At 40.8% G+C, this 22790-nt stretch overlaps 2 protein-coding genes across 3 annotated transcripts; one reads left to right on the top strand and one right to left on the bottom strand.

Annotated features, from left to right (window-relative positions):
• Positions 1–679: 679 nt before the first annotated feature.
• On the bottom strand, positions 680–5584 carry traf6 (TNF receptor-associated factor 6). Of its 2 annotated transcripts, none has more exons than XM_059348566.1 (8): positions 5553–5584; positions 3778–4103; positions 3450–3600; positions 2746–2904; positions 2543–2614; positions 2173–2250; positions 1736–2062; positions 680–1519 (listed from the first exon to the last, which is right to left on the bottom strand). In XM_059348566.1, exons 2-8 carry the CDS (start codon positions 4101–4103, stop codon positions 914–916), a joined length of 1719 nt encoding a protein of 572 aa, XP_059204549.1. In that variant the 5' UTR covers positions 5553–5584; the 3' UTR covers positions 680–913. The 2 variants fall into 2 exon arrangements, with proteins under 2 accessions (XP_059204549.1, XP_059204541.1); XM_059348558.1 differs by having other exon boundaries at positions 5454–5574.
• A 91-nt stretch (positions 5585–5675) lies between these two features.
• On the top strand, positions 5676–22535 carry ttc17 (tetratricopeptide repeat domain 17). Its single transcript, XM_059348545.1, has 25 exons — positions 5676–5881; positions 6498–6587; positions 6854–7023; positions 7185–7296; positions 8399–8530; positions 9056–9165; positions 9272–9419; positions 10196–10335; positions 11165–11325; positions 11813–11925; positions 12125–12277; positions 13006–13121; positions 13312–13468; positions 13668–13739; positions 14280–14504; positions 15692–15911; positions 17395–17514; positions 17972–18267; positions 18359–18512; positions 18640–18760; positions 19522–19681; positions 20326–20409; positions 20968–21087; positions 21196–21339; positions 21465–22535. Exons 1-25 carry the CDS (start codon positions 5711–5713, stop codon positions 21594–21596), a joined length of 3621 nt encoding a protein of 1206 aa, XP_059204528.1. The 5' UTR covers positions 5676–5710; the 3' UTR covers positions 21597–22535.
• Positions 22536–22790: the final 255 nt, after the last annotated feature.

Below are 22790 nucleotides of genomic sequence, written 5' to 3'. Positions count from 1 at the left end.
AAATATCCAGTGTAATACCATGACACAAGGCATGTCATATAATCCCCTCCTTCTGTTTGATGGACATGTCCGGACTTGTTTCTTTGCTTGGAGTGCTGCTTCATCTTCTCCAGTTGACATGATACTAATCAGCATATTGTTTCCCCCATGGATGTATTAAAATAAAAAAGTACCATAATCCAAGAAACAACCCCATCCATTCCAATGAAAGTTGTTCACCTAAAGCATACACAGAAAAAATATTGTTGCTTGTCTATGCTGTTACTGCTAATCCAGATGTTTTATTTTCATTTGGATGAGCACTTCCTGGGTGATTAGTTTCACCTATTTGCCATTTTCTTCATTGTTTATGGCTTGTATGCACTACTCATTTTGTTGCCACCCTTTGCAGTCGTTGAGATGCGTGCCCCATCACCCACATGCCCCTGTGCATACATGAGGGTCCTTGTATCTGCTGGAAGTAAAAAAAATCCAATGGAGATCTGTAAAAACACTGCATAGCAGCAACAAACAAGGGTGCAAAGTCTTGTAGGAATATTCAGTATGCAGGCAGCAAGTGCACATCTATAAACTATTGACGTTGAGCCGATTAAATATTATTGAGCATTTACAACTTTGAACTTATGAGGCGTGCTGTATGTTGGTACATTGTGGGTGAGTACAACCATTTCACATATAATACGTTTTAATATATATTTATTAAAAAACACACTAACATTTTGGTAACAAGTTGGTAACCAAATAAATACTAACATACTTGCAGTGACCAAATTTTAAATGTGTATGAACATTCATTTTCCTCCTCCTGATGTCCATTGATTAAAATTAGTTGGTGAGACTTTAAAAACTGGGAGATGTACTGTGCCGACATCTCAGCATGATGATGATTCAATAGATTAGATAGAGTTTGACATTAGTCCCTTGAAACTGAAGCTTCTGGTCCTCTAGGCTGCACAGACGGTCCCTCACGGTGAAGCATATTGTCAAAACGTGGGGTCACCTCACAACGGATGAGCAGAGTGTCATCTTTAACAAAGGCTCTTTGACTCAGCTGCTGCAGGTGCATAAAGGTGACGTAGCCAAATCCTTTGGGATTGCGCTGGATGGTGGGCTTCTGGAATGCTTGCAGGTCTGGTTTAGTCTCCATCACCTCCGTGTGGTTCTGACCCTCGGGGCCCTGATCTAGGATGGCAAGTCGGATGGTGCCCTGGAACGGCCAGGTCAGCTGCCCATCAAAAGCTCCTTGCATGGTGTGGACAAAGAGGGAGATGTAGTTGGAGCAACGCGGGGCATTGGGGGTCTGAAGGTGTAGACGCAGGCACAGCTTGTAGCCTGGACGGCCTGTGTAGAAGCCAGGGCTGTGTTCAACCACTGGCAGGCCTGCTTCTTGGTTCCTCAGGTGGGCAGAGAAACCTTTGAGACGCCAGATGAAGATGCCGTGACACTGCTGGGACTCTAGCTCCTTCACTGTCTCCTCCAGCATTGAGACTCTACGCCTAAGCTCTGCAAGTTGGCCAGCCTGTGGAAGAGAGGGGACAATAGTAAGACAAAAGCTTACATGTGTTTACACAGGAGGCGTATTAAAAGCAAGTTAGCTTTTAATAGTTAGTAAGTAGGTTAGCAGAGCAGTGATATGAGCATGAGTGCTTCATCTGTGTCTATACGGGATGCATTCTGGGTCGCCTTTACCAGTGTGGTGAGTGAAATGTGACCAAGGACATAGGACATCCTTTACCTGTGCATCTTTTAAGATGATGACCTCACGCAGCTGGTGATCCTGCTGTACTAATCGCTTATCCATCTCCCTAAGCCTTTGCATCTCCTCACTAGGCTGACATGATGGGGTGCAGTTGGTGCTGCAGCTTGCAGCTCCTCTGGGCCCACTACAGGCTGATACTGACGCTGCAGCTCCTTGATCCTCAGAGGAAACAGACGGTCCCAGATTCCACAGGGGTTTGGGTGTGGTGCCGTTGAGGCTAAGGCCACGCAGGAACTCAGCCATGTAGCGCATATGCATCTGTGTGAACTCCTGCATGTGCTGAGCGAGGTTGTGGCGCTGCATCTGGCGAGGCAAACAAATTTTTCTTCAGCGCCGATAGGACCAATAGTTGTGTAGCAAATAAAGGATTTTTGTTTTAATAGCATGTAGAGGATTTAAATTTGATCACTTACCCTTTCCTTACATCCAAATATGCTAAAGTTACAGGCAATGGGTGCTTTGGGGCAGTCTGTATCACAGTGAGATTCCATCTGAAACAAAAACATCTTTAGTTTAATTTATATTAATATATTCAAATCAGGATTTCAAAAAGCATTTCAACAAGTAATTTATTTCTGTATAATTCTGAACAAAATGAAAGAGGAAATCCTAATTTCCTCAATAAAAAAAAATATTTTCTTGTCTCATACAGAAAAACATTTACACAGGGTGTGAATGGTTCCCCATTGCTTAACTGAAAGAGAAGTTCTCTCGTTGACAGACGTTATCTTAAAATATTAACAATTCAGAGGTCTCTTTCATGGCAGGTAGTGTATTACTCACCTGGTCTCTGACGAGATCCATCTCACAGTACTGGCACTTCACACTGGCAAAGGGACACTGCTGCTCATGAAGCTGAAGAAGCAATCAAACCAGATTGTAAGAAGACTAATCCTCACTGAAACACAATGCAGCTGTGTGATTTTCCTATCAGAGCTATTCTGGAAAAGGCCAGAGGAGCAATAACTTAAGTGAGTCCACATTACCTCTCCCTCCTCATAAACAAAGTATGCCGCACAATCTGAACATGCCACAGGTCTCCTTTGGCACTCAACAGTTGTGTGCTCCTCTAGGTGGCTCTTTCTCACAGCCTGTTGGCACTGTGGGCAAGGCTCAGTGGCAAACTGACACTGTGCCAAATGATTCTGTGAGGAAAATAAGACAATGAAACAATGCAGTTAATTGTATTCTGTAGTAAGACAGCAAGTACAACAATTTAATCGTCCTCACCAGAGAAAGACGCTATTCTTTACTTAACCTAACGCATGTCTTTATATGCCAGAAAAAGGGATGCACAGTATGAGGAAATGAGGAAATTGGAACAGTCAGAAGGAAGAGTCTGTGCTGAATAGGGTTGTGTTGACAGGGGAAGAGGCAAGCTGAGCTGCCAGTATGTGACATGTTGTTTGTTTTTACTACTCTTTTTAGGCTGTTCTTTTTTTTTTGTTAAAGTACAAGTAGTGAGGGAGTGAGGGAATGACCATAAATGACCACAACATTATATTCTGTTCTCATTTATGTTTTATACAGTATAATGAACACATAACTAATCACAAAAATCTAAAAATCATTTAAATCTACTATGCAACCCAATGTCATTTTACATCCTGGATTTTTTTACTTTCTGTTTCCATGTTCTTGGTTGAGCTGCATTCAGATTTTACGATGCCAGTCATGCTTTAACGCTCACCTCTAAATGTCGGAGCTCCAGTTTCTCAACACAGCCAGAGTTTGGACAGCGAACAGTTAGTGACAGAATCTCCCGTTTGGCAAAGTTATCAGGAAACAGCTGGTCTGCTGACAGCCTTTCATTATCCACAGGGCACCTCTGTCCTGTATCACTGTTGCAAGATGAAGAGAAGTAATAATTTAGGCAGTGCAATGAGAATACCAGGTTCTGTATGGTGTTTTATATTTGAGCAGGAAAGTTAGTGTCGGTGAAAATATTGCATCATTTCGACACACAATGTGCCTAGAGCACTTTTTTTTTTTTTTTAGAGAAGTGTACAATAACATACCGAATAGACTTCTCAATGCAGTTCTTGCAGAAACGATGACCACATGGTGTTTGAATGGCATTCCTCAAAGCCATAAGGCAGATAGGGCACTCATATTTACTCTCTAGTGGTGGGTCAAACTCCACATCATAGCCCTGAAGAGGGACAGCGGCCTGAAGACTGGAGGAGGTGCTGCTGATGAAGGTGCCAGGGCTCTCTGAAGGGCTAAGAAGGGATTCCCTTTCCTTTTCCAGCATTGCCAGCGCACAGCCAGACAGCTCTCCCCCGACAGCTCCTTCATAGCTGTCCTCCTCCAAACTCCCCTTACTGCTGTCAAAACAAGCCATCTGTAGAGAGGGAGACAAAATGGGCATCAAAGGGTTAAAGTAGCAAAAGAGATTAAGAATTTTACTGCATGTAAATATCATTACTATTAGAGGGAGGCCAATACTTCAACGGCACTAAAGGAAGCTCTGCAAGAGACAGAACATGCTTTCTGTTTCTAACATGTTCTGTTTCAGTGAGGTGAGGATATGAGCCCTTGGGAGGTTTCTGTTTTGTTTTTGTTTTACATGAGCTCACCAAAGCTAATTTCTACAAACTAAATGTACTGAGGCTTTCTACATTAACACACACACACACACACACACACACACACACACACACACACACACACACACACGACACAAGCTTTTATTTTCCAAGAGTACTCGCAGTTTGTTTTGCTCTCTCTTTCACAGGGTGTCGAGCTGTGGTCCTGCTCGGCATCACTCCTGCTGGTCTCACTGCTGTGGATCTTGTTCGGCCCCAGATGGGAATGCTCCTCTCCTGCGGTCGACTCTACACTCACCGCATCACCTGCTGCTGTGCCCTCCCAGAACTCCTGCTCCTCTCTCTCTGTCTCCCTCTCAACCATCTCTCTCTGTCCTCCCTCCCTCTCCCCCCTCAACCTCTATCTACTCTTTTCTACTCTGTTGATCTGCCCTGTACAACAACATCTATTGCAGGTCTGTGCGTCCTGGTCCTCCTCTGGTGTTCTCCCTGAGGTTTCTTCTTCTTTTTCCCCTGTTAAAAGGGTTTTTTGAGGAGTTTTTCCCTGGCCGATGTGATGGTCTAAGGACAGAGGGTGTCGTACCATGTACAGTCTGTAAAGCCCTTTGAGGCAAATCTGTGATTTGTGATTTTGGGCTATATAAATAAAATTGACTTGACTTGAGACACACACACACACACACACACACACACACACACACAAAGAGTAACTGAATGGCTGCATGTGTACGTAGAAACCATTATTATTATTATTACAATTAATAGTATTATCCAGTGGCTTACGAGTGTGTAAAATATACTGTGGTGTCGAAACTGTAGTGCTAATGTCTCGACACGTCCACTGTACGTGTATTTTACCCGTTAGTCAGTGGCGCTATAAACTCATGGGAAGTAACGTTTGTCATTAGAGTCATTACATTTCATAATTAGCGTGACTCAACATGGTCCAAACTAATAGGGTAACTAACACTGAGAAGCAGCCGCAAATTATCAAATTACTCCGCACATAAATAATTATATCACACAATAAAATACTGCTGTCAGTTGGTGTAACGTTAGTCATGCCTCTGGATGCGGAACTGCAACTTTGAACCTAAAACCTAAAGTATTGAAGTAAAAAGCGATTAAAGAGAAAAGATACTGACCTAAAGAGCAGGGACAGCAAACACCAGTCAACTTCAGCTCAGTTAAAGTACTGACCATGTGTGTGTAAAAAGCGGCTAATATTCTTATATAAGACCCACCTTTGACTTGTAAACGTCTCGAACTTTTCGTTTCCACTGAATTTCCTGTTTTCTTTTTCATACGTCATCAAGAGTAACCTTTATTTTTCGCCGTGTAGCGCCCCCGTCTGGCCGGAGGCTCTCACTGCTGCCACCACAGAGCAAAATGAGACAGAAAAATGGCGGACCTCAGGAAAATCTGTCCTGAGTCTTTGCCTTGTCGTGTCAACTATCCGCGAAAAACACCATTTCAGGGGAAGCTTTTCATCCTCCTTTGCATTCTTCTTGTGGACTCCGGAGGAGCTACGACCCACTGGGTTGTCACAGAGGATGGGAAGATTCAACAACAAGTATGACAGTTAACGCTAGCTCATTGACCTGCTAACGTTAGGTGGCTAGCTGGTGGAGCTAAATTCGTTAGGATTAATGGCAACGTATTGTTATGATGTTCGGCAATGTAATTTTAGTCGTTAATGTGAGATCAACATTACGTGTCTGCCACCTCCGGTAAGGCCACATACACCGAGAAAGTAGCGTTAAAATTATTTTGTTTGGCTAAGTCGGTTAGCTTTCACTAGCTAACCCTACCTCAAACCTGACGTTATCGTTCACGTTAGGTGTTTGAGGGCAAGATGACCAATATATCACAGGCCCGTGTCAACGTCCGCGTTGGACACAGTTTGTAGATAACGTTCACATCTAGCACACTGCTAACGTTGCCTCCATTTAGACCGTGTTAATGTTTAACTGTTATGTGTCAGACGGTTGGGCTCATTATGCTGGTTTTGCATTGTCTGCATCAAAAATTACAGCTGGATATTCCAACATGACTCAAAAACACATTAATCTACTGTCATATCTGTAGATGAACCCACTGACGAGTCTGTCTCACCCTCATTGGGACTGACATGGATAATTTTACAAATGCCAGTTCTTACCTTGTTCTGTTTGGTGGTTTTGTTTCAGGTTGACTCACCTTTGAATCTGAAGCATCCACATGACGTTGTGATCTTCATGAGGCAAGAGACTCGTGTTAACTACCTCAAGAAGCTGGAGGTGTGTGGGTTTAACTTTGTCAGAGTCATGTGCAAAGATGTTGTCATAGTGTGTTTCTCAGTTTATTGCTTTCAGATTATCCTGTCCAGGAAAATATGACAGTATTTCAATTTTGTGGGGGGAAAGTATCATTATCTTTCATTTGCAACATAGGTAACCTGTATCAGTACTTTATTCAGTGTTTACCATTACTCATTCAGTCAACAGTCTTCTTCTTGTGCAAACTAGTCCTCACTGACTGATTGCCCGTGGTTATTGTTGAGCAGAAGCAGCTTGTGGCCCAAAAGATTCATATTGAGGAGAATGAGGACAGAGACACAGGGTTGGAGCAGAGACACTACAAAGAGGATGCAGACTGTGTCATGGCTAAGGTCCCCCTGGGAGACCTGGACCTGTATGATGGCACTTATATTTCCCTGGAAAGCAAAGACATCAGGTAAGCTCTACTCAATAAAACATGTCATTAACAATATTCTTTTTTATCTCTACAGTGTTTATGTGAAGTGGTTAAGGCATCATTTAAATTGTATTTAGTGTCTCTCTAAGATTACGGTGAAATTGCCATCTTAAAGAGATTTTCCTTCTCTCCTCGTATAGCCCTGAAGACTTTGTTGATTCCCGGTCAGCTCTGCCCCCAGATCTAGAAAAGCCTGACTGTGCGAAAGTGTTTGAACTACCTTATAGTATCCATGCTTTCCAACATCTCAGGGTAAGTAGAGGTCAAACTTGTCAATGGCTTGCTCAGAATGGAATGAAATGGTACTGACTCATGATAATGAGCACCATAATGTACAACCAGAAAATTGTCTCACAGTTAAATAAGGATGCTTATAAAATATGGCATTGAAGCATATATATAAGTGTTTTGATTCGGTGGCTTTTCAGGTTTTTCCTATTTATCAGTTTGCTATCAAACTATGTACTGGGTAACTGAAGCAACAGCAGTCAATAGAGCAAGGCAAACATGGACAGAGTTCAAGAGCACAAAAGACAAGATACAAACTGGCCATTTTCTGACAAAGACTGCAGGTTTACGTAGACTGAAGTTTATTAAGTTTCTCAGAAAGGGGAGCCCAGCCAGCCTTATCAAATAAAATGCAGTAGTGAGAATTGTAATTATCTCTAGTAATGACCCTAAGAGCTTAATGGGAAATGCAATCTAAAGGCCCAGAGTGGAAGCAGTGTCGATAAATTACTTCCTAATAATCCAGAACTAAAGAGAAGAAGAGTTCAGAGGGAAGCTTTTTTTTTTCTGCACAAAATGCAAATGTTTTGTTGCACTTCATCAACAATGTTGTTTGTATGACATTTATTGTAAATCTTCCATTGTGGAATTTATATTCTGTGAGCAATAAAAATGATCCCTGTGGAGATATTCAAATCACTGTAATCCATGTCTCTGGATTTTGAGAACAGCTTGATTGTATATTGAGGTTGCATTCAAATCCAACAATAATTTCATAAATGAGGCCCTTGAACAAAGATTAAAGGATAGTGGAGTAACAATAAATATAGTTTATATTGTGTTACGATCAAAGTCGGAAACCCAGGTCACTTTGCCACATCACATTCAGTCACCCATTTATTGTCTTAACTTTCAGTTAAGTCCAGTGGGCGGTCACCAGTTCATGTGCTTTGGAAGTAGGTTAGCTGTTTATCTAGTTGTAAAATAGCTGATAATTTTAGTTAGCCCTGCAGTCAGGTGAGATAGTATGTCCTCTGCTTTAATCACAATGGAGATATAACCTTTGTGTGACTGATAACATCCTAAATCTCCAGAAAAACTGACTCTTCTCTTCTGTCTATTCCAGGGTGTGCAGGAGAGGGCAAACTTCACCTCCCCACTCCTTTCTAAGGAGGATCCCATTTTTAGTTCATTGTCTCATAAACTGGGCCGCAGTGTTGATGACGTGGGCCATCGCATCCATCAAGGCTTACAGAGGGTAAGGTCTGCCTGCACAACTTAACTTCTCTAAACTACAAATATTAAAGAATGTTGTTCTCCCCTTTGCAGATATTGGACAAAGGCATGGAATGTGCATGGGAAAATTGCTTTATATTCAGACAAAGCCTTTTGTCTAGAAATGGTTAAGCAAGGATAATGAATAATATTTGTTAATGAAGGGCAGACGTCTATTTTTAGAATTGTGTGTACATGTGTGTGTTTGGATACACATGTATTTGTCTGCCTTCCTCTGAGTAAGCATCTGAAAGTCTCTGTGGTTTAAAATATATGTTAATAACACCAAGATATTAAAGCAATCCTCACTGTCAGGACAAGCCCAGACACATTCATGAGTACTAGCAAGTCAGTCCAATTAGGCAAGAGATTAAGGTCCATTGTTCAATGCAGCGAAACTATGTTGGTAAAAACAAAGATTCCATAGAAGTATAACAGGTGGCAGTTAGTCCTTCTGATAAGTTAAAAAAAGTCTTTGTGTGCAAATCTTTCTGGTTGTATGTCCCAGAACTCATCATCCTGGGTACTGTACAACATGGCGTCATTTTACTGGCGTATGAAGAACGAACCTCAGAGGGCAGTGGACTGTGTGGTGCGTGCTCTGCATTTCTCCCCAAGGTACTGTCAGGCTGGTCAGCAAGCCGCTGCAATAGTGTACTGTTTATTGCATGTGACTGCTCACAGGTGCCCACATTCTCATACTGTGTTTGCATTGTACTTGTAGGCAGCACAAGGATGTAGCTCTGGTCAACATGGCCAACATCCTGCACCGCGCCCACTTCTCAGCAGATGCAGCTATTCTTGCCCACGCTGCCCTCGACCTTACGTCAGATCTCTTCACCAGCCACTACACCTTAGGCAACATTTATGCTGTAAGTAAAAAAAACAACAACCTTCCGCTGCAGTGAGACATTTGTTTATTTAAACTATAGATCTACTATGTGGTTAACCAAATTGTTTGGTTAGCAGGTTCACAGCTATTGCTTCCTTAATTTGGTTTTACACTGTCTTGCATAAGCTCTATGTTATGTGTGCATGTCTTAAAGTAAAACCTTACAAAACAAGATAGTTTACAGACATTTGTAGTATTTCGAGAATTGCTTTCAATGTCTTTTTTCCCCCAACTTTTTTATGATTCCCACCTCTCCTTAACTACCACTGCAAATTATTAGGTGTTTAGGATGAAATACACAGCTTTCATCCCTGTTCTTTCTTTCTTACCATGGCTACAGTAGCTCACATGAGAATAATGTTTGCATAAGGATGTTTGCTATGCTATCATCTGTAGTTAAGTTTCAGGTTTCCTGTAACATAGGTGAGACAGAAATCAGCAGTCAGCTATTTCTTTTCTTACAAGTAATATATCCAGAAGATACTATACTCTAAATTTAACGGTAGGGCATATTGCAATTCATAAATAACAAGGTTTTGTATTGCTGTATAGGGACCTACATATTACTATTTTCTGCATTTTTCTAAACTCATAATTACATAACACTTATGAGTCCCCAGAGTTTTAAACCAGTATCTCTACTCTGTACAGACATTATGTTTCTACATGTTTCTACATGATTTCTCTATGAAGCAAATCACTGTTTGACCTCTGCTATATCCATGGTCTGTTTCTCTTCTTCTGCGGTCTACCCAGATGCTGGGGGAATACAACCACTCAGTGCTTTGTTACGAGCAGGCACTGCAGGCCCAGCCTGGCTTCGAGCAAGCCTTGAGGAGGAAACATGCTGTGCTTTGTCAGCAGAAGCTGGAGCAGCGCCTTGAAGCCCAGCACAGGTAGACAAGCATTCGTTCATAGACATTCTTTAAGTAGTTCAGTTGAGTAAAATATTCACTATGATATCTAGACGTTGTCAAACATTTCCCAATACACGCAACTCTGACGTATCAACAATAACAAACTTTCACTTTACCAGTATAGCACATATTTGAGATTAACTGAAAAGTATTATCCTTTTCTTTCTTTTTGAAGTTCGGTTTAAAATTCATGGGAAAAATGAGACTGGTAGAACTGAACGTATATTTATGATCACAACTTTTCTTTGTAAATGGGCCTTTCAGCTGAGCAGTTTAGAGTACTTGGGACTGCCCACCATAATTCTTTTTAACAAGCATTGGTTGACCTAGGATTTCGTGAGAATGAGTATCGTCAGGGGATTTTTATGATTACAGTAAAACCAAAACATTTTCCCTGTAGGAAAGTTTTCTTTTAGCTTAGAGCACTCTATGGGGAAGTCAGAGTTTGTAAGTTAAAATAAAGTCACAGGGGCTGAGACAGTCAGTAGCATGAATGCATAGTAGACTTTGTGCAGATACTCAGGCTTTTACATAGGCCTTGTGGTGTGCTAACCCTTCTTCCTAAAAAGCTGGTATGTTATTTATTATTCAAACCAGACCAAAATCGATGATTTGCTAATCCTTTGTCACATGTATTTAATTGAAACTGTACAGAGACGGTCTATGATGTTCAAACTGATACCCTTTTGTTTTTATATATATTTTTTTTAAATCAGACATGTAGATTGATCATGTGATATGTTTTGTTTCCCTGCTATGCATTTCAGCTTGTTCTGTATTTTCCTTCCTCATTTTGCTATATTTTTAGATCCCTCCAGCGGACACTGAATGAACTGAAGGAGTACCAGAAGCAGCATGACCACTACCTTCGCCAGCAGGAGGCACTGGACAAACACAAGCTGCTGCAGGAAGAGCAGATCCTGCGCAATATTATCCACGAAACTCAGATGGCCAAGGAAGCCCAACTTGGTAAGACGACATGAAATCTGGTCTGAGAACTATACTGAGAAAACTTTTATCATAAGATGTTCAAGGCATTTATGGTAAACTATCACATATTCCTAAATGAAGGAAAGGTAGTTGCTCTAGGTGGTGGAGGAAGATTGTGTCGACTTGTGCTGCATGTGTTTTAGCATGTTGTATGCTCGATAAATGCAGAAATTGGTAATTATATAAAAAGGAGTGTTCTACACTGCAGTAATGGGATGCATATCAATTTGGAGAAAGTTTAATACCTTGTGTTGGCAGAACAGAAGAAGCAATGCTTTACAGCTGAGATTAATGTGATTGTATGGAACTCATGAGAGGCAAGAATGAGCAGTCTTATTTTGAGAGTTGTTTAATGTGTTGTCACATTAATCTAGCTGTAATTGCTATGCAAAAATGACTACATACACACGCCTTGATTTGGCAGTGTAGAGCAGCACCTGATTATTGTGTGTTTTATGTGTTTAAGGAAACCATCAGATGTGTCGGCTGGGTCAGCAGCAGCGCAGCCTCTATTGTCCCTTTGACCTGCCTGTGCGTTATCACCGTGGCGATCTGTTTGAGCATGTCCATTATGTCCAAGTGAGTCTTTAAAATATTACAATTCATTGGTGATCATTAGCTTTTTTTTCTCTGCATAAAGAATTTAAAGGGAAGCCACAAAATAAACTGTCAGTGGATATTTATCTTTGAAAGCAAACAAATAGGGCAACATTTCCAGTGAACAATATTCCTTTGCTTTCTGTTTCTCAGTTCCTTCTGTTTCTCTTTTTGTTCACAGTTTGGGGAGGAGGTGTCAGTGGCATCCAGCGTGGCACTTGTGTCAGAGCGCAACTCTAACCAGACAGCAGCCAGCCCCCAACTCCATCCCTCTGTGTCCGGAGACCAGGACCCTGCTGCTGCCCTCTGGGGCGGCCATCAGGATTACACACAGGCAAGATAGAAATGCATTTGATTGTTTTTTGCTTATTTTTGACTTCACTCTTTGCAGGTCACCTTAGTGGCAGAAGGGTACAACGTCAAATCAAAACCAAAAGGACAAATGATACCTCTGCATGCTAATGCACACTCAACAAAATTAGAGACGGCATCGGACCTGCCAAACAAAGTTATGCCACTTAAAAAAAAAAAAAAAAAGAGCTTGACAACATTTTGTCTTGCATATCAATGTGAGAACAGTCAAGATATATTTAAGAAAAAGTTTCAGGGCACTTAAACATCAGTGATTGAAGTTGCATTACCAACTGTGAACCAAATATTAAAAAATTCCTGAAGGAAATAATTATTGGCCTACAAATGTATTTGGCTTCCCTATATGCACTTGGTAATTAAGTGCACAAATAAAAAATGTTTGATCAGAATGGCATGTTGGTATTAGTATAAGAGTGATAGTGTAATCATTTAACTGTATTGTTTATACTGTTTACCTCCTTTGTCAATTGGATAGCTTTGTAAAAAAGAGTTGGTGCAACAAGCTTACAGCTTTTCAGTCTTTCTGCTCTTGCATTGCTTTCTAGTGTTGTCTCGTTGGGAGTAATTTTCATTTTTGTCGTTTTGTTTTCCCCAAAATTGTTTGTGTAATTATTTACAGACTGAAATAAATGTAAGTGTAGTGAAAGGAATTTTCAACAATCCAATTGAAGAAGTGTGTTTTTGCTGCAGGACATACAGAAGATGTTGTGGCCTCAAAGGAGCGGCTGCGCTCAGGAGTACCCAAGTGTTCCCCCTGCTCACCTGCTGCCAACCTACTACCTTCCACCTGAAACACAGGGCCTCAGGTTAGTACACATGGTTGAGGGTGTTTTGTGGATACTTAGAAGCAATGTAACTGCATTCCACTCTTGAGTTAAAATTAGAATGATCTTCAAAGCTGTAGCACAAACCAAAGCAAGAATACTGGTTTAACAAGTGAGAAAAGATTCAGATTGTGCCTCTAGAGTAGAAATTTACCAAACTGTGTATATTCAGCCCAGTGGCAACTCTCCTCTATGGGAGCAGCAGTCCTCCTCAGACGGCAGCTCTGCCAAACTGTGGTCCCGTCCCCCAACCATATCCACCCCTCCTGCCTGCCTCATTAGACTGGCCTCTGGAAGAAAAGACACTGCCAGATCCGTCTGCCTCCCAGGTATCTGTCTGTCTGATTATTTGTTTGTGTCCTTGTGTGTGATTTGAATTGAAAATGATGGAGATGGATGTGCAGTGTGTTTGCAGATATACTATCCCCTTGCTTTGCCTGTCTGTGCCTGTGTATGATTGTTGTCTACGATATGTGGAACTACAGAATAATATCCAATCATTGTAATTATTACTATGTGTGATCACAGATACTGCAGTTACGTAGTGGAGGATGGACGCTGGAGCAGATTGGCTCCAGAATAGCCCAAGCTATGAAACAGGTAGGAGGGATCCTCACTCTTTTGCTCTTGTAGCACAATAAGGAACCTTATGTGAAAAGCTCGAAAGTCTAAATCTGTAGAAAGTGGCACATGACATGTTTTCTGTTAATAATGATTACCCTTTTAGTAGAGATGTCTCAACCTCATTTTTTGCTTTTTTTTTTTACATTCCTGATCCAGACCCACACCAAGTCAGGTTCTCTGCTTATATTTACCTATATGTTGAAATAACAGCTGAACTTACTAATTCTGACAAGTTATATTTCAAAGGCCACTTGATCCACATACTGAAGGCCCTGGTTCAATACTGTGACAGGCTTAAATCATAGACATCATGACATCTCCACCCTTTAGTGAAGCATTGCTAACATTATTCCAACTAGCCTTGTCTTGTTAGGCAAAAGTCTCCAATTTAAATCTTAAATTTGAGAATTTGAATATGAATGACTAATCACTTTAAATCACACCAAACCGCAGTAGGTGGAACCCATCCGAAGTGATTCATTTTCAGAGCTAACAGTGGTTTGTTTGTATACATAGGCCACTGTACCCCGCTGGCAGGTCCACAATGAGGCAGCTTTATTCTGGCGGGCCAAAGGCAATGGCAGCCATGCCCTGCAGTGCCTGCGCCAAGTGTTGAGCTCAGCACCACCTTCCCACCGCCACTTGTCCCTCACCAATGCTGCTAACCTGCTGCTACACCACGGCTTGACCACCCACGCACAAACCCTGCTGGAGCAAGCACTGGCTCTTAATGCATCAGAGGTAAAGGCACGTCGGTACATCACCTGCTGGGTTTTACCGTCCTGGAGCTGCACATGTACATTGTGATACATTTATTTTACATTTTGGTCTCTTTATTCGGTTACATTTTGGTCAATGAAACAAACAATACCTTCAAATACTCAGTCATATTCAGTAGTATAACACTTAAACTGGTATTGGTGCAAAGAAATACTTTTCAGTTCTGTATTTACACAACATGCAAAGCTGATTAAGTTTAATATCAGCAACATTAAAGTTGGATCTCATAGTCAGGGGGACAAATCAAAAGTTGGACTTGAGGCTGAAATTACTATTATTGCATAAGTTCTAAGGAGGGCATTATTGGCTTGAATGGTAATAACACAGAATTACTGGATAATTTGTTTAGGAATGTACAAGATTAATTAAATTTATTTTATTATGACAGGTGTCTCGGACAAAGTGTACTGAAGTGTACTTCCAAAATCAGCGACACAAGTTGTCCTAAAAAGTCACCCTGCCCTGAATACCAGTTGAGCAACATTTCTTATGCCACATCATGCTTTAAACTTTGCTGACTAAGCACATCTTTTAATGGCCACTCACTGTGCCCTTTGTCCGTTTTGGGGATCCGGCAGTGTTTTATGCCATGTTACAAAGCACTTATCATCTCAAGGTGATCCCAGGAACATGAATATGAATTTAGTCTCTTCCAGTGGCCTGCAGATTTCTCCACACTTCAACCCAAAAGAGTACCTTGGGAAGATTTAAAGCACAAGAGTGTGGCCAAGAAAGTGCAGGATCTGCAAGTTGCTATTGAGTCAGCATGGACCGAAATCGATAGGGAACATCTTGTTAAACCAAGCCTTTAAAAAAGGGACCTGCATTGATGAAAAATTGGCTTCTGTACAATGCATGTTGATAATATATCAACCCAGGAACCCCAGGTAGAATATATGCAAGAACTTAAGCTGGTAAAGTGTAGTAGGGAATGTTAATATGGTCATATATTATAATATAATTATTATATTATAATAATATAATATATGACTCACATAACTCAATTGATGAACTGTAAAAGCATTATTGTACATGCAAATTTAGAGGCAAGTCAATGTACATAGAGGAACACATAGCTGTTGAAGCTGAGTGTTATTTTTCACATATGTTAGCCAACATCTAATGTTGCTTTTGCTTATCTTCCTCAGCCCCACACCCTGCTAAGCCTGGTGAGCGTGCAGTTGGCCCAGGGCAATGTGACAGGTGCTCTGGCCTTGTTCCGCCACATACTGGTGACGGCCCTCTCCTCCTCCTCTTCCTTCTCATCCTTTGCTGGCTGTGAACAGTGTCGCACCAGCCTACCTCTGCTGCGCTGTCTGCAGTTTTACCCCTTCCTGTACAATCTTTCACAGCGACAGCCCTGTTCACGTAAGTCAATCAAACACACACACACACACACACACACACTTATTTTACTCCTTCTGTTAATGTTTTTGTCCTTCAAAAGTTGCATATTACAATGATCACTACCTTATTTTGAATTGAATTTCTTTAAGGTTTACAGGAGGGAAAAATATATATATTTCTGTGTTGAGCTGGAAATGAGCCATGGGCTTAAATTAGCACTCATGCGCTGTGGATGCGGACAGGTTTTGCACTTGTTTTTTAATGTTAAATTCAGAACACCCCCACCCCGCATGTTGTCCCTTGAAGCTGCAAGAGTTGCTGCAAGGAACAAGTAGTATGATGCGCTTCTGATGTGAATAGAGACTGCACCTTCTTCTTTATTCATATCAGTGGGAGTGAAGAGAAAAGTGCTTTGAAGTGGAGAAATTTTGCCACTCAATAATTTACACTGCAGAAAATAGCTGATGCCAAAATTAGAAGGGTCTATATTTTACTCTACAAAGCTAAATATTGCTCCCTTAAAGCACACTGAGTACATGAGGTCACACAAGCACTTATAAAAAACACACCCACCTAAAGTTAGGCCAGAAGTTTAAATATACAAAAAAAAATACTCAAACCTTTCTCATGGTACGTTTTATTGTTGCTGCAGTTCCTCCCACTTGTTTGATCCTGTTGCTACAGTCAAACAAATGGGAATAATTTGGGCTTTCTGTCTTTTTACCACTTGTGGAAAACAACATTGTGCATCAAGTCTTGGTTAGTAGCTAACTACTGTACTTGAGAAGTAGCCTGTAGACAAGCTAACAGAAAAACACATCAGTGTAACAAAGAGAGCCATACAGGGCTGCAACAATAACAGCATTCTTCCAATACTACATTGTTAGGTGGTATCATGCATGGCATGTTATCTACATGGCAAATTGTGTCCAGCAGGAAACAAAGTCCTAGTAAGTTAGATGTTGCAGAAGTAAATAAAAAATACTTTATTGTTGCAAGATTGCCATCCATGCTGTCTTTTGCACATACACAGCTGTTTTCATTGGGCTCCCAAGGCTCCATCCAGTAATGGAGTACATAGATCTAATGTCTCCTGGCAATCACTGTAGATTCTAAGTAAAAAAAATAATCAGAGCTTTGCTAGAGCAAATTGAGATAGTGAATGGAGTCAGCAGCGTGTAGAGGAAGAGATGCTAAAGGGACTGACTTGTTTGTTCTAAAAAAACAAACACAGTTGCTGTGTCTCTAAATATAAAATGCATCACTTTTTGTCCAGGAGAGACCTAGTTCAGAAGCCTTCATGGTCTGGCTTTGGTTTGACTATATGGGTCAGTAATAGGGTAGCAATAAAAAAAATGTATTGACTAAAAGCTGAAGGTTGTTACCTAAATTTACTGTAAATATCCAGACTGTCTCAGTAACTTTATAATGACATAATTTCGAGTGAGAAGAGTCTATTATCATGGTAATGTTTAGTTAATACATGTTCCTTTACTTGATCCAGAGGGAGCTGCCTGTTTGGCTGAAAAGGACCTTGGTATACAGCTGGAGGAATGGGAGGGCAGTGAAGAAAAGCTGGATGCACCAACCATTTCTGCCATGGATGACTCTTTGCTCTTTGAGAGTAAGAATATGAATTACTGACAGCTCTAGTGGCAATATTAACAGTATAGTACAGTCAAGAACTGTATACTGCAACCAACATGAACATAAAATACTTAATGTAATAGCTTAATTGCTACTTATTTGATACAATACATTTCAATGATTGCAAACATGATCACTGTTTGGTATTTGGGCATTCCTGGAGTTGAATGTACTTTATTCACTTAATGTCCTGTTATAGTTTAATTATCTTGAGTTGACTGACAAAATAACAATGATAAATAGACCACAGCAGTCTTGCATGTCAGCTGGCCCCTGAAAAATAAGTATAAGTAATAAGAGTCTCAATAGTGTTTCTGTCCTGTAGCTCAGCATCACTCTTATTTATTCTCTCTTCTCTCCCGCATTTATACCTGTTACACCCACCCCCCCCCTCCACACACACACACACACACACACACACACTCACTCTACAGAAGTTATTTTGGACAGCAATGGGTCAGGTGAAGCAGCTGGACAGCAGCAGGCTTCTCCCTCTGCCTCAGGAACAACTAAAATGGCCACCCCATTTGGTGGTGGAGTGGAAGGGGGGGAGGAGGAGTGGCAGCTGAAAGAGGATCTAATGGGAGCCTTTGAGGGAGCACTGGATGTTGGCGGCAAACGAGGGGACCTGCGAGGTATCCGGGTACTAAAGAACGACCGTGTCATGGGCGCCCGTGCTGGTGGTGGGCCCTGCTTTGGAAACTGTGAGGATGACGAGGGAGCGGAGTGGGTAAGTGGACATGCCCATCCTTTGATATCCATCAAGTCTGTGAAATCTTGGGCACTAATGTGACTGAATATAAATGCCTTTTGTTCATTAGATTACCTTCCAGGTGAAGCGGGTCAGGAAGGCTAAGGTGGATGGGACAGAGAGTCTTGCCAGCTCTGATGACAGCCAGAACGGGGACTTGCTGCCTGGAGGACACTCTGTGTTGGAGATAAGTGGGCCGACTATCCCCTCCCCTGGCCCTTCAGGTACCACATACAGCTTCTTCTTTTTTTTTTTTTTTTACACAAGCGTGAACACAGAATAAGCACTGAGGTACTGGACTAAACCCAGCTAAAAGATGTCTGTGGGTTTTTTTTGTGTGTTCTCGAGCAGGCCGCTGGAGGGACTACACAAGTCTTGGCTGGCCGGGGCCAGAGGAGTGCCAGCGGACACGAAGGGTAGACCTTACCACTGTGGCTAGCACCTGGTTGGCTGTCTCTGCCAAGAACATCGAGTAAGACTTCCACTTTCCTGATCACAGCCACATTTGCACTCCATGTAACAAGTAATATACATTTACACGATCGCATATTTTTCCATGCTCCATGCCGAGTAATACCTGTAATTAAATTGACAGATATCCATTCAAAACACATATACAGCAGAATATTTGTGTGATTTTAACAGTTGTATGCAGAAAATGCTTCACTAAACTCAACGGAAAACGGAGTCAGTGGGGATTGCACATTCTAATGTATACGCACTTCGCACATCTCGCTATCTTTAGATATTTCCTTAATATTAAATGGGAAAAGTTCAATAAATATAAACAATGCAATAAATGCATGGATAGCTACATCAAGTTCTCATGTGTATCTCATACTAATGTTTTTTTCTGTAGCTTTGCTTTGAGAAAAGTTTTTGCAAATAAACTATCAAAATAATCAAAATCAAAATAAAGTAAAAATCCACTGTAGAATTTTAAAAAGTCCACTGTAGAATTTGAGATTTTTTACTGTGAAATTCTGGGGGCCCGTCTCATATGTTCTTTTTTACATTTTTTATCATCAAAGCTTTTAAAATATCTCCGAAATGTGCAGTGTTTTGAGCAAATACCTGTCAAGTGTTTAGAAATAGAAAACAGGGACGGGAAAGCAACGGAAAACATTGCTGCCTCACTGGTGTTCTTGCATCACAGTATATCAACAACCAAAATTCAGTAAATATAGTTTTTAGTCTTGTGTTTGATTTTCCCTTTTCTGTCCCTTTTTTCAGCATCACAGAGCACATAGACTTTGCCACTCCACTCCAGGAGCCAGCTGCTGAACCTTTATGCAACGCCAACCTAGCTGCCAGTATGCACACCCTCGACCACCTGGCAGGAGTGGCCAATCGTGCCGCCATCCACTACACGGGAGAGAGCCAACTGCGTGAGGTAGACTGAGGCAGAAGACCTAGATTAATATAAATAACCTTTTTTATACCTAAACAGCATGGGGTTTTACTTGTCTCTTTGTTGTTGTGTTACCTCTATCACAACAATCAGAATCAGAATTGCTTTTATTGCCAAGTAGGTTATCACATACAAGGAATTTGCTGCGATGTATTGGTGCATAAGAAAGTACTAAAATATAGATATAGATTAAGGCAAGTACTTAAGTCAAAAAATCAATATGTAAAAATGTTAAACATAAACAAACAGAATGACAGAAGTTGATTATTGGTCAAACTTAATTTTAAAATATGAAATACTGTCAACCAAAAGTTTTATTTCCACAAGTGTTATTACATAGAGAATGGATTATATGAAGCTTCGTGAAAATGAATATGTGAAAGGACTGTACATTACAAAGAACTTGCAAACATAAATAACCAAAGTTTAACACAACAATAATGATCTGATTCCATTTAAAGAACATGCAACTGGTAGATAATGTATGCTAGAAGTCTAAAGTGGTAAATCATTGTTATACTCTGTGGAAAAAAAAGTCATAAGGTCAGGCTATTATTAAATAATCACAAAAGCCCCACGTCTTAGTAAATAGTTTCACATGTATCTCCTCTTGTCCTGACCCCCAGGTCCTGCAGAATCTCGGCAAAGATAAGTTCTCTCCTCAGTCCTTTGAGCAGGTGGGAACACGCATCGCTAAAGTGCTGGAGAAGGTAAGGGCTCTCATATCTCCGAGTTAAAGACAAACCTTTATTGAAAATAACATGTTTTCTGTGCAACTGCGAAGAAAATCACAGATAGTTATTTTCTGTGTTTTTCATTACGTTCTACAATACTCAGTACCCTGCTACATAGCGGCTATACTCTGCTGCAGCTTTTCAGCAACAAAACTGAATCTGTTTACCAGAAGCTTCATTTGCTCCATTGCAAAACCCTTTGTCCTGAAACCCATATAGCTCTGTTATCTCAGTTTGTCTTGCTCTTCATATTTACTGAATATAGGTTTTTCAGAAAATTATATAATTACAGCCTTAAAAGACAGGGTTCTCAGGGTCAAATTACCAAGAATTGAAGTTGAAAAATTGTTTTTTTTCTGAATTGATTGTACCTTAAATTGTAAGATAAAAAAGATTAGTAATTTGAAGTGAGTGTCATTGCTGTGCATAATTTAGCAGTAACACCTAGCCATTGTAACACCCTACTACAACACTCAACTAATTACTGTAGATTTGAATTTTACATTCATCCCCCTCTCTACTCCTTTACTCTAGAATCAGACATCATGGGTACTATCCAGCATGGCTGCACTGTACTGGAGGGTTAAAGGTCAAGGCAAGAGAGCCATCGACTGCCTGCGACAGGCCCTCAACTACGCCCCCCATCACATGAAGGCAAGTTTGACATCAACCCAGCCCACCTCATACTCAACGGAGGATTGTTTTAAACTATTGAAAATAATCTATATTTATATCCTTTTTCCCCTCCTGAATGTGAACCAGGACGTGCCCCTTATTAGCCTGGCCAACATCTTCCAGAACGCTCGGCTATGGGAGGACGCTCTCACAGTCGCTCGCATGGCAGTAGAAATCGCCCCACACTTTGTCGTGAACCACTTCACCCTTGCCAACGTCTATATAGCAATGGTAAACTCTTTTGATAAATTTTTTGCATTCAAGTTGCATCATCCACTACTCAGCTCCTCAAGTTTAACCACTGCAAATGAAAGTCAAGTCCTTATGATGACGTGTTTTTTATTTTTTGACGACAGGAGGAGTTTGAGAAAGCCATGCGTTGGTACGAGTCCACTCTGAAGCTGCAGCCTGAGTTCGCCCCTGCCAAAGATCGACTCAGAACCATTCAGTGTTACCTGCTCACCAAGAGGGAACGCCGTCAGCCCTAAACCACTGAACCAGTCTGATCACAGGATTATCCCGCAGTCATGGACACAGCAGATAAACACTCAGACAGACACATGAACACTGAAACAGACACGCACTCATCTGAATACCGCAGATAAGTAGCACAAAATTAAAGTGTAAGAAACTTCAATGTGGTTTCAGGTGAGGCATCATAATTCATGTCCAGTAGGACCTGGGTTCTCCCCAAAGAATTAGGTTTGAAACATCAGACTTCAACTGTAGATAATTTTGCCCCTTATGTCAACTGCAGGACCTCTGGTTATCTAACCATCAAGAAGTTTTGATTGTCAGACTTCTTTTTTTTTTTCTAGATTTGCTTGACTTGCAAAAATGGAAAGGGGGGAATAAAATTAAATAAGGTTTGCTAATTCCATTTAATTCTTCTGCAATATTGTTTCATTTAAATCTTTGCTAATTGGGCAAAAAGCTCAAATTGTCCTTCATGAAGACATTTTAGCATTTTGGTATGAGGAGGTGGACAGTAACATACTGCCACCTGGAGATGGCGCCATGTTTTAATGTAACTTAATTGGAATTTTAAAGGGAAAGGATGTTATACAGTATTTGCTTAAGTCTTTTGCTAGGATGGTGAGGAATGTGTCTCTCGACTCAGAGGTTAAAGGAGTTCCAATTGAACAATATATGCCCTCACTATTTCTGCTTCATAAAATGGATGGGAATTCTCAGTTTTTGCACTTTTTCTATATCATTCCTATTTATATGGGACCTACAAACTTTGATTTTTGCTCCGAGGTAATTTAAATACAAAAGAGAGAAACTGAAATATGCTATTACATTTGCTTCTTAACTTATGAAAATCATAAGGCAGAAAAAGGATTTGCCATTGACCATCTATATTAAAAAAAAAAAAAGTGGAATCTGTATTTAATGTACAGTATTAAAGGAAGTGTGTGGATTTAGTTCATTTCTCCGAGTCAGTTCTTTGTCTCTTTGGGAAATAAAACCAAAGCATTTCACCATTAACACTTTACAGCCACACTACATTAATGCTTGAGTGTCATAAACATGCCTGCAACACCAAGCTTTTTTCTAGTTACCATTTTAAAACTGGCCATATGGTGGCACTGTCCAACCGTTTTTTAGGCATACTCCTTTTATCCACAATCTCTCCCTTTCTCTGTGGTAGCCCATAAAACAGCCTATATCGGGTTAAA

The sequence above is a fragment of the Centropristis striata genome, chromosome 2, assembly GCF_030273125.1.
Source record: "Centropristis striata isolate RG_2023a ecotype Rhode Island chromosome 2, C.striata_1.0, whole genome shotgun sequence".
In the NCBI taxonomy this organism is placed as follows: domain Eukaryota; kingdom Metazoa; phylum Chordata; class Actinopteri; order Perciformes; family Serranidae; genus Centropristis; species Centropristis striata.
This window is presented reverse-complemented; position numbering and strand designations above follow the sequence as displayed.